Source organism: Larimichthys crocea, chromosome XX (genome assembly GCF_000972845.2).
Source record: "Larimichthys crocea isolate SSNF chromosome XX, L_crocea_2.0, whole genome shotgun sequence".
NCBI lineage: Eukaryota > Metazoa > Chordata > Actinopteri > Sciaenidae > Larimichthys > Larimichthys crocea.
The window spans coordinates 8,441,639-8,458,290 of NC_040030.1; the positions used below are offsets into that span (position 1 = coordinate 8,441,639).

At 41.1% G+C, this 16,652-nt stretch overlaps 1 protein-coding gene across 1 annotated transcript in view; it reads right to left on the bottom strand.

The window, feature by feature from the left end:
* The window catches only part of col7a1l (collagen type VII alpha 1-like), a gene marked incomplete at its 3' end in the record, with an annotated part of 50,055 nt that extends 33,761 nt beyond the window's left edge, over nucleotides 1-16,294 (bottom strand). Inside the window, exons 1-2 of the mRNA XM_027272446.1 lie at nucleotides 16,203-16,294; nucleotides 3,427-3,622 (exon numbers count right to left, since the gene is read on the bottom strand). Of these exons, the coding sequence (XP_027128247.1) occupies nucleotides 3,427-3,502 (76 nt within the window). The remainder of the gene's footprint in view (nucleotides 1-3,426; nucleotides 3,623-16,202) is intronic.
* Nucleotides 16,295-16,652: the final 358 nt, after the last annotated feature.

Consider the following 16,652-nt stretch of genomic DNA (forward strand, 5'->3'; position numbering starts at 1 on the left):
GCAACTGGAGGCTGGTCTCTGTCAGACAGACACAGACTGAAGTGGGAAACAAGATCAATTATCCAGAAGTTTTTCTGTCTGGGTTGGCAGGTGCGAACCACATGCCAAGGATAAGGAGACAACACATGCTGAGGGATTAGGAATGGTTTTCTTGAAGGTTATCTATGCTGATATCTCAAAGGTTGTGTACACCTCTGTGTTAGACCACCATTGATTTACGCATTAGATGTAGCTCGGTGGCAACAGCACACGTTGCAGAAAGGTCTGCCACGAAAGAAGTAGACGAAGAAATAATGATGCACTACTACTACATAGAAGTATGTAAACCATCAGAGACAGCGCGTCTGAGAAACTCGATGGGCCATCGGGTTCAAATTTTATCCAGACAAATGAATGTAAAAGTTTCTCTATAAGAAGAAGAAACTGCAGTAATTTTCAGGAAAGTGCAGGAGATAAATAATAAAATGATAGAAACACCAAATATTGACAACATTTCCACACTCCTTATTCCCACAGGATCTGTTTCCAGTGTCATGTATCCACCCCGTTGGGACAGCCAGTGGATGTAAACAAGGCAGTCAGTGTACTCCTCTACTCATAATGTTGTGGGTCGGATTTGAATTTCATGCAGTACGTTATGTATCTGAAAACAAGTGTTGAAAACTGTATAGTCTATTGCTAATCGGCTGGCTGAAATCAAGTTGACAGCTGAGATTCTGACTTGGTTGTTGTTTATTTACAGGGTTTTTTATTAGTATGTTTTGGGGGCTATTTATGCCTTTATTTTCCACAATGACAGCTGAAGAGTGACAGGAAAGGGTGAAGAAAGAGAAGGCGAAACATTAGCATACACTGGAAACGAACTCGGGTCATTTTAGTATGGACTGGGGTGGGCACTCTACAAGGTGAGATAGCAGGTTAGCCCAGCAGTTGTTGTTTCTTTTGCAACTGTCTCATTATCTCAGAGCTTTATTGTGACTGTCAGAAATAATGTCATGTTTTAATACATAATGTTTGAACTTTGAGTAATAGTCCAGATTCTGAATAATCTCCTTTCTAGATTTGTTGACTGTGACAGTTTAAGGGTGTCACTCTCCTAATATAAAGTTGTATATAAAGTTTGACTGTAAGCTGTGGATACCACAGCAGATGTAGCTTGCAAGCACATATCAATCAAATCTAGAGGTGTGGAGCAAAAGATGTAAGCCATACAAACTCAGTGAAAGCACTAATGTTAATGCTAACAGCCTGATCCCAGATTATTCCCCTAATCTCTTGATGACAACGGTAAAACAAGAATTATCCACTTTCTGAAGTCGGTAAACTAATAGCTCCAAATTTTTATCTTTGTTTCCTGTTCAGAGTCCAACCTTTGTTAACTACAGTGAGTAGCATAAAAAATGTTTGTATTGGATGACTAGATCTCTTTGCACCTTTATCTATGAGTCTATGTGGGGACAACATTAAGTATTTAGTGAGATAATAAAATATTGAAATATTGAAAAATGTGCATGCCCTAATTTTTGATGATGTCAAGAGTACAACAGAATATAAACACCCAAAAAAGAATGAACAAGAAAACAAACATGAAGACAACAACAGACATAATATCATTTATAATAGCAGTGACAGTACTATGTTTACTTTAGTACTATAAAACCACCTTGATGTGGACTTTCTTCAGAGGAATGATTTGAGCTGATTGTTACCTGGGTGAAGCCCAAAACTCCACGACAAGCTGCTAAACCACTTTCAATGATATATATCACCTTAAAGCTGCACTAATTGATACTTTTAGATAGACACCAGGATAATTCACCATGTGCAATGTGAAAGGGGTCAGTAGTAAACCTACAGAGAATTATCACCTGACTCTGAACCCCATCTTAGCTCTACAAAGCAATTTTGTGAATGTCTCGGCTATTTGCCCAGCACCAAACAGCAGAATAAAAAAAAAGTTAACAAGGTAGCTTGGAACATAGTGGAGCATTTAGCTGCTGAAGAGTGGAGTTAGTGGAAACCTTAATATAGATAAGAAGAGAATGAACATTTGGTTTAAATTGTGGACAGAAGTGCTACTCCAAATGAATGTTCCTCCATATCTGCTGGATGTGTTTGCTAACACATGAGGTTGTAAGGTAATATGTCAGTGTGTTCTGATACCCCCAAGTGCCGAAAACAATTAAGTTGTTATGGCTACTATGGGGGAAGCACAGTGGTGCAATGATTAGCACTGTCGCCTCACAGCAAGAAGGTTGCTGGTGTGAACTGTGGAGTTTGCGTGTTCTCCCCATGTGTGCGTGGGTTCTCTCCGGGTACTCCGGCTCCCTCCCACAGTCCAAAGACATGCACTTAAAAGGTTAACTGGTGACACTAAATTGCCTGTAGGTGTGAATGTGAGTGTGAATGATTGTTTGACTCTAAATGCCCTGTGATGAACTAGCGACTTGTTCAAGGTGTACCCCACCTCTCGCCCAAAGTCAGCTGGGATAGGCTCCAGTAAATGTATTTAGCTATATAATAACAATTGTATTTAGAAACCAAGAAGGTGTGGAGCATCCTTAGCATTCCTTAGAAAAAGATCCACATGGCTGTAAAGTTGATGATAATTCTCCGTGAGTAGCCCACATATTTATTTCATTGTTAATATACAACTACTGATTATTGGTGCTTTAATTTATCAGCCGGCGTATTGATTGGAATTTGACCAAATCCACTTTCTTGTGTGTAATATGAAACATTAAGCCCTAAGAGTTGCTACAGGAAGACATATGATTTAATATGATGGTGCTGAACAATGGTACCAAGGAGAAGCAGATTCAAATATCGCCTTGGGCTATTTATATCCTTCCAACCAATTATCAATTCTGCCCAACAACTTTACTGCCAACCATATTCCAGGTGGTAGAAATCTAACTTTTGATTGGCTGATTGACCTTTTGGTGACTTCCAATAGCACCTGTATCCAGGGGATGGGTTTGACAGGCTGGCAGACAGAGTGCTGTACTGTACATGAGGCTAGCAGATGTTTAAATTCCCTGACTAGACACAGTCTGGAGAGAAACTGGAGCTGGGTTAGTGTCTGTGCTCCGTGTACCAACCCAAGTGTGGAGATTTAATGATGGAGCACTCGCACAGACTGTGTTCATTGAGCACCTGCCCTTTCTTTGGCCTACGCATCCAAGTCATCTAATTCATAGATCTGTGCACATTGCTGGAAATCAGACATATGGCTTTGACTCAGAATTGAGCAACCGATGGTACCATAAGGCGCTGACTGTGTTTGAATAAATGAATGACTGAATAAGTGAGAGAAAAGTTAAGTAAAGAAAAAGCTTAATGGTGCTACATCGAAGAGAGCAGGAACCTTGAGGCAAATTAGTGTCATTGAGTGTGTCCTTTGGGAGTAGGAATGTCAACCATTACCTTCAACTTGTGCAGTGACACTTTGATGGGAGAGAGAAAGGGACAGTAGAAAGATCCACACAGAGGAGTGACCCATGCTCTCTCTCCTCCTCGTCCTCCTTCGATCACCTGCTCCTCCTCCCGGTTCTTCTCTTTACAAATCCCCTTCCTGAATTCCACTCGACAATCATCAATTCCAACTCTTCTTTGCTCTTATCTGAAAGTACACAAGGGAACAAAGAGTGGGAATAAAAGTCATTAGAGGCGCTTAAAGATGAAACATAATCAGCTATTTTTTAAAATTTGTAAAGGACTCATGACTCTTATGCAGAGTCAAATAGTTTTTACCTCCAGTGATACAGTGTTGGATGTTTTGGCAAGCACCTGCACCGACATCTGAGATCATACTAAATAAATCCAAGTATTTTTTTGTTTATTTGTTGTTATTGTAATCATTTAAGCCACTATATATTAGGTTAGGTTAATGTTGTACATGCTCCCATCCTTGTAAGTGTATATTTGCAGACAGGACTCCTCCCTGTAAATGGTTTTATAACAGACTCCAATGTCACCACAGATATAAAAGCATCAAAGGGGCTTTTAAACTGTCTTATAGAAACCCAGCTATTAAAAGCGGTTATTGAGAAGTCTAAACATTATGATCGTGCATTAAACTTAAAAGTTATTACCACAATAATCCATTATGTCTCACATGGCAGGATTTCCTCCAAACTAAACCTGCAGGATGACCTGGAAGCGTGCCACAGTTTTATTGACATAGTTCTTCCAGTTCGTCATTGATATTTTTGGCATCCCGTGAATTGAAATTTGTTCAAACTGAATGTAGCTTGCCTTGGCTTTGTTTATAGGGACTTTACAGCTACTTATTTGTTTCATCTGTTGATATGTCATATATAGATATCAAACTTAAATTTTTTGTTTATTACTATGGCAGTTCATATGGGTTGTCACACCACATACAGTAGAAAGATTTTGACTATGTAGAAGTCAAACGACAATATGCCTTTTGGACTGAAGACAAAGATGTCGGAATATGATTAATCAGTTTGTTAAACCTTTATGGCTAAGATGAGATACAAATCAAAACAGAAGTTACTGGAAAGCTTTGAGTTAAAGTAGCTTGAAGAGGAGAGATGCACAGTCCTGAGTGACAGCTTCAAGGAAGCTCTTGTATGAGTCCACAGGTGCAAAAGATGTTTGGACTGGTCAAACCTCTGGACCATGTGCACCTGTCATAGACTGAGGATTACCCAAACTCCCCGAGGGCCTGTCATACTCTAGAATTCACACTGCAGAGGTGATTATCTGAGCTAAGACCGAGACAGCATGGCTAATGGCTTCCAATGTTATGGGTGCATACTGCCTTACACTTGCTCAAAAAGCAAGTTTTAGCTCCATGGCAAATCTACTAAAACGGGCAACAATGGTGAACAAGTGTGTGTCTAATTACAGTTTCCACCTGCTGCATGTTATTTTTTGTGCATGTGTTTCATGTTTGACCACGGCACTGTGGCACCATGGCAATTTGTGGGAACCATGTGAATTCGAATTCTTATCTCAACTTGCATGTGGTCAAATGGGAGAGATGGATGAAATGCAATGACACACATACAAATACCTGACTTTGCCGTATCTGTAATCCAAAATGCGGCCGTCTTTGATTTCTGCTTCACTGTGATCTTGTTTTTGAAGCGTGTTTTTTCCTTCTAAGCTGCAAGGCACAAGATACTCACTACACTTTAGTTTTCTTTTTTACCAATCCCTAGGAAATGAACATTATCAATGTTTAGTTGTGGATTTGGGAATGGAGATGGTTTCTAAGAAATGACAGTAAGACGGGTACACATTTAGATGAGTGTCACTGGTGAAAGCACAGTTGCTCCTTGCAGCAATCTAGATGAAAGGAAACTATCAGCTACCCGTGAGAGTAAATGGAGGTACAGTAACACTCTGGGATACAGAACATCCTCTTCTTTTTCTTACTTGACAGACAGAGGAAACTTCAGGTTAGCATGAAAGAGATTGGCCCCAAGGCTGCAGTTTTTGACTTGGCATATTACACTGAGAGGATGCAATTTGAAACACTTTGAAATGTTTCAACTGCTTCGCTGGCATATTATCTCCCTTTGAAACTGTACTCTGGAAGGTGATATTTAAAAGCAAGTATGAAAATATGGCACAATTATAGCAACTTATTGTAGATTCGTGCTGCTCAATGGTCCACTTCGAAATGCAGCGCAAGGACCTTGATGCTAAATTGTGGTGAGTGGAAGAAACCATCCCTTAAATGCATACTGAGACCCACAGAAATGTATCAGCAGAAAGAGCCACAACAACATTCAGCTAAGTGAACATAATCAGTGCCTAAGTAGAGTAAATCCAACACTTAAATCAGCGCATGACACACTGCAAAAAGGAATCATGCAGCAGTAACGGATTATCCCATTTGAAGTGAATGAACCTCCATCAGAGAGCTACACGTTCAACGCATTAGCTGTGATCTAGGAAATGGTTTGTGCTGTTATGTTTTACATTAGCTTGCAAACCCCCACACGTCTCCACGTAGGTGTGTATGTGGGCTTAAGTCTGTGTGTGTGTGTGTGTGTGTGCATACTGTATGGACATGTGCTCTTGCAAATTCATAAGCTTAACTTCAAAGAGAGCTCTGCCTTCACTCAACATAAGATGAAAACTAACAGATTTCTTTTGGCTTTAAAGAGTCGCATTCCATTCATCAAGCTATTTAACATACAACACTTCCAGTGTTTCATCATGAGAACATAATACAGCTATAAATTAATGTGACAATGCCATAAAAATAAATCAGATCACTGTGAAACTGAATCTTCCAGAGTGTTCCTCAGTGTGATCAGTCTGACCTGGCCTGGCAAAGCCAGAATGGCTCAAGGCTGACTAGTTTACAACCTCTGCAGATGGAAGTGGGATCTGGCAGGAGCTGAACTCTAATATCAAACAGCCAAAAAAAACTACACTCTCCACCTCACATACCAATGCAGATCTGTCTCTGCACGTACCTCCTTATTACTGAAGTGCAGAGAGGACAAACGTGTGTGTTTTGATGAATGACAGCAAGTGCAGAAGTACGCTGTCTGGTATCTTTCCTACGGTGGTGTTTATATGGCTTAATTTTTCATTTAATTTAACAATTTTGAAAGTTATTTTTTCCGTGTTATCACAGTCCAAAGGTGTCAGAGGTTTCCTGAAGCAGGCAGTGAATGCTAATGTTCAGCGATGTGCAAATATAGAGAAGAAAATCAAATGTTTTAGCTTGACATAAATGCGTTTCTCAGTGCGTTCAGATCTGTTTTTAAAAGATTTAACCAAGTTCAAACCTGATCCACCCCTGCAGACTAAGACTTTAAAACCCCCATGCTGGCAGCATCAACATGTCAACATGTTTTTGCAGTGACGATGCAAACATGCTGATGTTTAGCAGGTATAATGTTCATCTTAGTTTAGCATGCTCGATGAAAAGATATTATCATCTGTCTAACAACACCTCAAGACATTCCTGCAGCATCTGAGATCATAAGCCTGAGTCAGATACTCAGACAACATCAAAAGACACTTGCACAGGACTGAATCCATCACTCATACCCGACCGGGATCACAAGCTTTGTCCAGCCTCACTATGTATTGTATCTGAGGCCTTTAGTTTATCACTGCCCCTGGGAGGATTAAATAATGTGTTTAAAATGAACTTCACTGTCTCTGGCCCTTATACTCCCTCTCTGTTCCCTATCTCCTTTTCTCATACACACTCACTCACACATCATATGCCCTGCAAGTCTAACTGCATGTCAGCTATTTCTACATAATGGCATTTTCCACCTCACCACTTCACAGGATGGATTATCCCTGTAGGTGGGGAAACTTGTAACAGTGAAAAGACACACACAGAGTCACGCACACACACACGCTGATCCGAACTACAATGTATGATAGCGGATGTCTTTTGGTGCAATAAAATACAGATCTACAACTAATATACACACTAACAAACAGAAGCTTACACACGTGTACACAGCTCACATGCTGCAGCATACGGGCTTAATATTACTCTGCATTTGCAGCCAACACAGACAAGTCTATGCAGGAGAAGAGGTAGAGATCCACAATTTCCTCTACATAGTTTAATCTCCTGACACAAACAACCTGGTATGCTCTTGTCATTCATGAATACACTAGAGCTGAGTGTAAAGTGCATGACATCTTGTTTTTATGCTCCTGAAGTCTTCTGCAGAGAAGCAGAGTGCCCATGGCCGATATAAATACATGCATGTGCATGCAGGACATCTGCACTGCACTGCACTGCATGGACAGTATGTATATTAGTAAGTTCGTTTTTTGTGGAGTTGAGTTACATTACTTGCCATTGCTGTACTGTAACACAAAAAGGCAATTTAGACAACAGGAAAAGAGGCAACAACAGCAAGTACTAATATCAGATAAGTAATGCTGTTTAAGGAGAAACTGGACTGTAAAGATCAGCAGTGAAGGCTCAGTATAAATAGCATTGGCCTTAATCCAGACACTTAGCCTGTTACAAAGGATATCTGGGCAGTTAAGAATTCAAAACTACTTTGTAAAGCACCACATTAAATTGCGGTTAAAGTAATGGGTTTTGACTATGGCCCTAAAATGGGCCCACAATCTCACTTACCACTGCAGACAAGTAATTCATCATCATCTTCCCAATCCAGGTAACCTCTTGATGATCGACAGGGGGGAAAAAAATACCCCCTTCAAATGCTTAAAAAAAGTTTCATCCAAGTCAGGGAAAAACAACGTCTGAAACTGATATTGTATTCCTGCAGAGTGTGTTATTTGAGATAATCGACTGAATGGTACGAGAGAATCAATGCGTGTATCTTGGTGTCTGTATCTGAATGGAAGAGGAGGTAGGTAAGTGTGTTTGAATGTGTGTAAGAGTGAATGAATGACTTGCTTTGCTGAAGCGCAGAAAAGTTTGGGAAGAGGGGTGGGGGTGAGGCTGCTGTAACCTGTTGGCTGAGAGCGAAAGAGAGAGAGAGGGGAGATAGAGAGAGACAGAGAGAGAGAGAGACAGAGAGAGAGAGAGACAGATAGAGTGACAGGGAGAGGTTGGGGTTATTGATGAGCTTTGACCCTGCTAGGAATGCATTGCTACTGTCTACAGTGCATGCATGCGCATGTGTGTAGTGTGTGGAGGCGTAGACGCAGACAGCCAAGCTTTAACCTCAGGGTAACAAAATAAGCAGTTCAGTAAACTGATGTTAAGGACTTGGAGGTTAAGTCTGCCATTACCCACAATCATACTGTAAGCTGAATTTTCCTTGAGTAATGAATGTGAAAACCCACTAAAGATTTCTTGGCTAAACACATGCTCGCAGACAGAAAATGAACCCCCTGGACGACCTCTGCAAGCCGTGGCGCAAATAATTTTCAAGATTTCACAGTTTACCGACCCAGCTTGTTTTATTTATGGCCGTTTTACTTGGCGATAAAACATTTTCTGATTTAAAAAAAAGTTCCCTGGTTTGATTTAAACTACATTTGTACCCTACCTGTGCACAATATTCTATTCATCCTAACAATAGATTACAAAATAAAAATCAAATAGGCAAACTACCAAACACAGCCAAGGTCAAAAGAGTTCTCGTATTCTTCACATACCTGAGGTTAAAGCAACACATAAACCCAACCAAAATAGCTTGTAGAGCAAACACCTTCTCAAAACAGAAAGGAGAGGAAAGAGGATAAATCTGTCATGTTTTACAAGCCCCTTTCAGTTGGTGTGTGTGTGTGTGTGTGTGTGTGTATTGTGTACGTTAAGCAGCATTGGGTCACCAGGAATGTGGTGACCACTTTATTACGGTTTAGCCAGATGTCAGTCTTGACATGCCATAACTCAACACACACACACACTGTGGCAGAGATGCAGATCTAGATGGTGTAAGGATGTGATGGGAACAATATATGCAATGATGTTATTGTAATATATACTCAAGAGCATCCATTCCCACCTCTCACAGTGGCTGCCAAAGCCGCCTCCGTCTCCATTCATCTTTCTACAGTGAATGCATCAGCACAACCAGATTTCTCCAGCAAAGGTAGCAGAACTGCTGAAAAAACATGAAGATAAAGACTCCTGCTGCTGCTGTAGCTGCATCTGTATAAAGTGTCGAAGTGTATTTGCATGCACAGAACATAAAAACCTTCTAACGATTGCACATGTAACACACTGCACCAATTAAACCAGCATCTGAACAGGTAAAGAAATGAGCTTGACCGTGCAACCTCTAATACATCTGCAATAAATTGCATGTCTGAATGTCTGAGAACCAGTATTTCGCCCTCCTCTTGCAATGAGACATAGCAGGCTGATTGAACTTCAAAGCTATAAGAAACTCATGTCTGAATAATTCCCAGATGCCGCGAAATACATCACCATCCTACAAGGGTGCATGCTTTAAAATACAACACCCCAGAAGTATATTGCTTTCTGAAAGTTTACTTTTCTGTCGTCGGTGGATGAAATTGTTAGACTGAGGGCTCAGTGTCAGCAAAGTGGCATTTTATTTTTGCCAGGCGCACATAAATCTCCTGAATCTGTCCGATTTGATAAAGATGGTGACTCACTATGAATGTTTCTAAAGTTGTTACTACAGTAGAGCTAGTGCAGAGCAGCTAAAAAAGCACTGCATGTGGCCATTTGTGTGAAATATGGTTTACTGACTAAGAGTAAAAGTTAGGATATTCTGGTTTGGCCTCAGGGCCGTCTGAGCTACGTGCTGCCCTGCTGCTGACCCTCAGCACATGTTAAGGAAGTTCAGGAAAGCACATCAATCAGGACCACTCTTACTGAACAGTCAAAGGTGAATGTGTGTTTCTGTGCGTATATCTCTCTGCACATCAGTGTCTTCTCACTCTGCAGTTTGAGTTCAAGACCTTGATGAATCTTTACCGCCGCAACTCCTTACACTGTAAACATTCACCACATTACATAAGTCCTGATAGCTTCCCTGGCTCGATAACATCATGGGTGAACGAGCCTAACTGTCTTTGAACAGCAGGTGTGATTAGAAATAAAAGGTGTTGCGGACCTGTTGGGGGTATTCAGATGGGGAAGATTAACTAGCCTTGTCTCAGCTAATTGCACTCCTTCTCCAAGTGGGCCTAAATCCTCCCCAGTCACAAGAGGTGCCGGCACGAAAGTGAGCTTTGATTAAATTCATGCTGTAGGCTAACCAGAAAACAATCATGTGCATTTGGGAGTCAAGAGAAAGAAGAAAAGGAATAAGAACGAAGGAAGAAAAGAAGAGGCAGGGAAAACAAGCAAAAGCGCGGTAAATTAACGAAGCCATCGGGAGTTTAGAAGAAAGGGCGTGTGAGTCGGGTTATTACGGCTGAACAGGTGAACTGGGAGTAAATATGGAAGGCAAAAGAAGAAAAAGATGTGTGCAAAAAGGAATGTGTAAATATTCTGTATATATGTGTGTGCTACTGTGGGTATGTGTGGTCCTCAGTCATTAGGAATCCCATGGCTTGGCCAACTCTACTGACAGTCCAATAAAAATATCAATCACAGGTAATTACATCCTTGGTTATACAAAAGCTTCCTCTAAGTGGGAATTTAAGTCTGTTTGCCATCTTTTCTCCTTACAACATGCAGGTAAAAAAGGTGAAAATAAAAAAAAAGCTATGAAGACATCTTTTATGTGACAGTTCCATTTCCTTAAAAGTCATATCACCTCCATAAATACTGTGTCACTGTCGAGTCCACAGGTGATGTACGCAATGCAGGTACAAGTCAGCATAATTACCTATTTGGAATTGGTCATCCGCCATTCATGCCTCGTGGCAGCTTTTCAACGAGCTTCTACTTCCAATTCGATGAAATACAGATTTAATGCATTTCTGAAATCTTAATTTCTCCACCACCTTTTTTTTTTTTTTTTTGCTCCACTGATTCCATCACAGAGGTTATGAGGATCAAACATTACCCGTTGGTTGTAAGGCGCTCTGTTAATTGTGTGATGGCACTTTAATTATGTAAAGTTGAGACTTTGGGCTGAAATTCAGAATTGATTTTTTTTACACAGTGTTCCATATAATTGGTGGGTATATTGCAATAATATCTGTAGCTTGAGTTCAAACAGAGTTTTTTTTCTCTGAAAGGTATGAGTAACTCAGAGCTGAACTTTGACCACGTACACTTTGGAACATTTTACAATTAAATTTTCAGGATTAGGACATGTCACCTGCTGCTGTAGTGTGAAATCAGCCTCGGAGGCTTGTTTTCCCGTGCTGGTATTTCATTTGCGCTCCTGCCTCCATTTGGCATCAACGTCACTACTGATAGACTGACAGCATGACACGCATGTCAGACAGATTTGATGCTTGTATTAATTTCTGTTTAATGTCGTCAGGGTTTGCACATTTGTTGGAGTTTCACACCAGGAAGATGGGCAGTCTTTCTCTGGCCGCAGGCTAATGCAATTCTGACTCACATCCATAAACCATACAAGCTGGACGGGATGCCCCAATGCTGCCAACTACAAAAGGTCTGCTCTGTGCCAAGCCTTTTAGCAGTACAAACATATGTACACACACACACACACAGATGCACATAGACAGGATAAGCCACAGTGTGCCCAAACGGAAATAGACAAAAGCACATGCTCACATACATAACCTTGGTGTGTATACACTTGATGTTTGCGTCTCTCAGACAATACACAGCGGTTGCAGTGTCTGAGGGTTGGTTTGTTGGGACAAGCCCCACCAGAGCAGAGAATTGAGATGCTGCAGCAGTCTGGGCTGAAAGAATTAGTCATGAGTGTGAGTCCAATTACCACTCTGAAGCTGACAAAGGATATCAAAATAATGAACAAAACCAGCTCTTTTCACTGTGCTGAAGAAGACACATTGTCACAGTAAATCCCATATTTAACACGAGGAGAAAGCTACAGATACACATGTAGGAATGTGAGTCGGTAATCCCACAGAAACAAGAAACAAAACTTCTTAACATGTCAAAAAAAAAGGTTATGCGGGTTATATTTAGGTTATTTTCATGTTTGCAAATTGAAGATTAAAATCAGTGATTAACAATACCCGATCGCAAAGATTGTATGTGATTTAGCAGTAGGACATAATGTATGTTTATACAGATTACACTGAAATGTAAGGCAGCAATTATGTTAATTATAGCCAGGTGGAGTTACGACTTAAAAGACCATGCAGTCAGTCTGTGTCTGTATATCTTGAAGCTACACTTTAAATTCTATATCATCAATGCTCTATAGCTCAAGCAGATCTAAGAGATGGTGTTTGTTGATAACAAAAGATGACCCTTTGTATCTCAGGAGTGATGAGCATGTGTCTGACCTAGAGAGAGAGTTTACATGCATGTGGGATTGTTAGGAACTAGACAGGCCCTGAAAGTCAAAGGGCAGCAGCTGTCCACAGTTGCCTTTTGGACCTCTCAGAGACCACAGAGACAGAGATGAGGGAGACAGAGAATGAGGTCAAAAGAGGACGCATGGGACATTGAACTTTTTGAATTCATCAGGGGTAGACATATGTTTCTGTCTGCATCAACCATGTGTCTGTAACCCAGACAGATAAAGTTTCCTGCTGATGGAAATGTTGTAATCACCTTCACAGCTCAGTGCAGATGAAGAATTTTTAAGAATCGAGTTTTGTGAGGTCATGCTTCGCTTTCAGACATCTCTCCTCTGTCTGCATATTCCAACAATCACACAGGATTTGAATGAACATGCATCCGGAGAGAACTTTAACTGTGCATATCCCTTCAATACTAATTTTAATCTTATCTGAGTGTTTAGTTATTTTGCATGATTCATCAGCCAGGGTGCCTGCTGTGCTCCATCCTACAGACTTGTGCAGACTCCTCTCACTTAGCATTCCAAACGTTTGGCTGCAAAGCACAAACAACAGAGGGGTTAAGCTACTGACTTGTAACTCCAGGTGTTTTGCTGTGAAATGATACTGCTGGTACAGTAAATGCATGGGAATCTAGATCAAATTCTGCCAATTAAACTTGAGACGGGTAGATGGGTAGACAGAATTGACTATGTTGAGGTGAATGCTTAAAACCTCTGTCTGACCCATCTGGTAGACAGAAACCTTTTTTTCTGGTAACTCAGTTTCTGAATCTAGCGTTTATGTTCACGGTGATGAATATAGATAAGCATAAAAAAGTGTTGCGGTTCTGTATCTTGCAATCCGCCTGGCTAATCCAGAGGTCAACTGTTCGTACTGATCCCTTGCATTATTTACTGCAACCAAAGACGGTACACCTAAAGGTTATCATATTGGTCATGGGTTTGCTGCAAGACTTCTGCACAGCTAAACCTAATCCAGCTTTAGTGAGCAGCGGAGAAGAACTGGATTCAACTGGGTTAACAGAGCAGGACTGTGAAGGACGGTTCAGAGTTTATTCAGGTATGCAGTATAGTCACATTAGTACTGGAAGAGAGTCACTTTACAATGAAAGTAGACCACATTCAGAATGTGTTTACTTTGACTGGAAAGAGGACCAGTAGTTTTCAGCATACTGAAGAAGACTATCTAAAAATATGAGTTCTGGTTCTGGTTATCAAATCCACTAGTTATACTAGCCTTGCAGGATAAGACTGCAAGATTCAATATTTATGTTACTCTCAGAAAATCCTATGAAAAGACTCAATTATTTCTGACTCCCTTACCCTGCAGCTGCCTGCCACAAGCCCAATATTTCAACATCATTTTTAAGAACAGCTGATGAATATGCACTTTCATTTTTTTTTTTACAAAAAGGCTAAAAAACTTCCTGAAACAGCTGGGCACTGTAGTTTTTTTTTTCTTTTCTTTTACCAAACATTACTCAAACAGGATTTGTTGGGGACTATTTTCAGCTGTGGATTAATACACATTTCTACATACGCTAGTAAAATGAACAGCAGCCGCACGGCGTTTGTGGGTTTGACTCAAAATCAATCACTGCTCGTGTTCATCATAATGGAGGGATGTAGTTTTAGACAAAAATGGAGGTGTGACTCCACAGGCAGTACTTGCAGAGCACGTCCACTGTTTGTCTTTCTGTGGCATTTGGAAGAAAAGAATATAATCAGACTTGTTCGTGTTTTTCATTTAATATTAAAATGTAGGGTTTACCATGTATACACCCGCTCCTGACTTTGAACTATGAGCTCATTTCTGAGGACTGAGTGAATATAAATGCACTCCCTCCATCAGTGAGGCAGTGAACTCAGTGGAATGTGTCTTCTTGTGTTGTAGAATATTGCACATCGGCTGCGACTGAGAGATGACACACACACACACACACACACGCCCACAAGCAGAGACAAGTCTGCTGTATGTCTGCCGCGAGCAGGTCACTGGAGCTCTGCGGCACTACTCGATGGAATGGAAAATGGCCAAAAGAGAGATATGGAGAGGTAAATGTGGTTCAACAATGTAGAAAAAAAAAGACAGCAGCATAATTCCGAGCATTATCCACGACCTGCCGTGTGTTTTCATTAAATGCAGGTAGGGTTGCCATTTACTGACCTTCGCAATGTTTGGATTTTATGGAAACAAAAACAAAGTTATGGTAAACACAAACACATGCCCCCCTCTCATCCACCAGCGTGGGTTGTTTCTACATCATATCCTGCTCAGTGAACTCCGCCAATTCTGATTTACCAGGAATAAAAAGATGGCAAATTCATTAAAACTTGAGCATATGGTGGGGTGAAGGATTTCAAAGCAGGGGCACCTGGGGGTTTTCACAACCGTCACATAACCTTTGTCCCAATATTCCACCTGTGTCTCTCTTCCCTCTGCTGTAATCGTCTCTTGTGAGTCTTCTCTGCCCTTTGAAATGTCCCTTTTTGATCTAATTTATTATGCATGGCACAGTCGGGGGGGACAAGGATGGTAATTTGTTTCATAGTCAGACGCTCTTCCTCTGACTTTGTTTCTGGGGATGCTATGAAGAGAAAATATTCAGTGGATCACTTGATTTGATGGGAAGTGGACTGTGGGTGTAGAAGGCGACAACTTTTGGGAAATGAAGAGGCTGGGAAAAGAGGCAATAAAAGCAGGAGATACAGTGAGAGAAGAGGGGGAGAGGGTGATGAGAAAAGCATAGAGAGGCTGGAGTGAAATGGAAATGGAGTAGGCTTGAGGAAAATAGCTGATTTCTGAATGACAGCATGAAATCTAAAGATCCCATACAGAGAGAAAATGGAGCATGAAAGGAGGAGAACGCATGGCGTGTCTGTGGCATGGTCCAGCCTTTCTTTCTGGCTGTTAAGGTATAGTTCAGCACTTCTCACGGGAGACGAGAGAGTGGGAGACGGTGAAATGAAGTGATGGAGACAACATGTAGAGGAGGAGGCGCAGCAGACTGAAGAGAGGAACATCTGCAGAAAGAGAGAAACACATGGACATGCAGGACGAGAGCAAAGGGTGAGGCAGCCTCAGAGATGATGCGATTGGAGAAAGAGAGAGATGGTGGATGGTGGGTGGTGTTAGATGACATAAAAAAGAGGCACAGAAACTGCTGTCATCACCCCTCGGGGAGCCAATGTCAAAACAAAGGTCAAAACCTTAAAAAAAAAAAAATCAAAGAAAAGATCAAATAAGGGCACACATTCACACATCCACACTTTCTCTTTCCCACCCTCGCACATGCAAGGACTGTGAAATCCTACACGACTACAAACTCGCAAACTCAAAACTATCTGATTTCCCTTCCCTACCTCAACCCAGCTGGAGCTCCCCTCCGCCTGAGGCAACCATTCCCTGGCTCCCAGGTGAGGTCAGCCCACCCTGGAGGGGGCAGTATTGTTCCAGTAAGGGTATTTGTCTGGGCATGTTCACCTCCTCCTACTGAGATCTCCCTCCGCCTGACCCAAAGCCTGAGGGGACAAGCCAGATGTGGCATGACAGGGTGAGAAAGACTGAGTCATATATATATTTATTTATTTATATATTTATATGTGTGTTTCTTTTTCCTCTGTTCAGGTAAGTCTTCTATCTTTTTGATTTTTTTGGACATTACTGCTGTGCTGGCTTGTCCCCTTCAGTGTTTACAGGTTACCTAACAGCTGAAAGTTTTCAGCACCATAGGGTCTGTGTTACGTAACTTTGCAGCTTAGTTTGTTTTCTTATGAAAGAAACAGTCTGAACTGTTTGTTTCATCTGTTTTT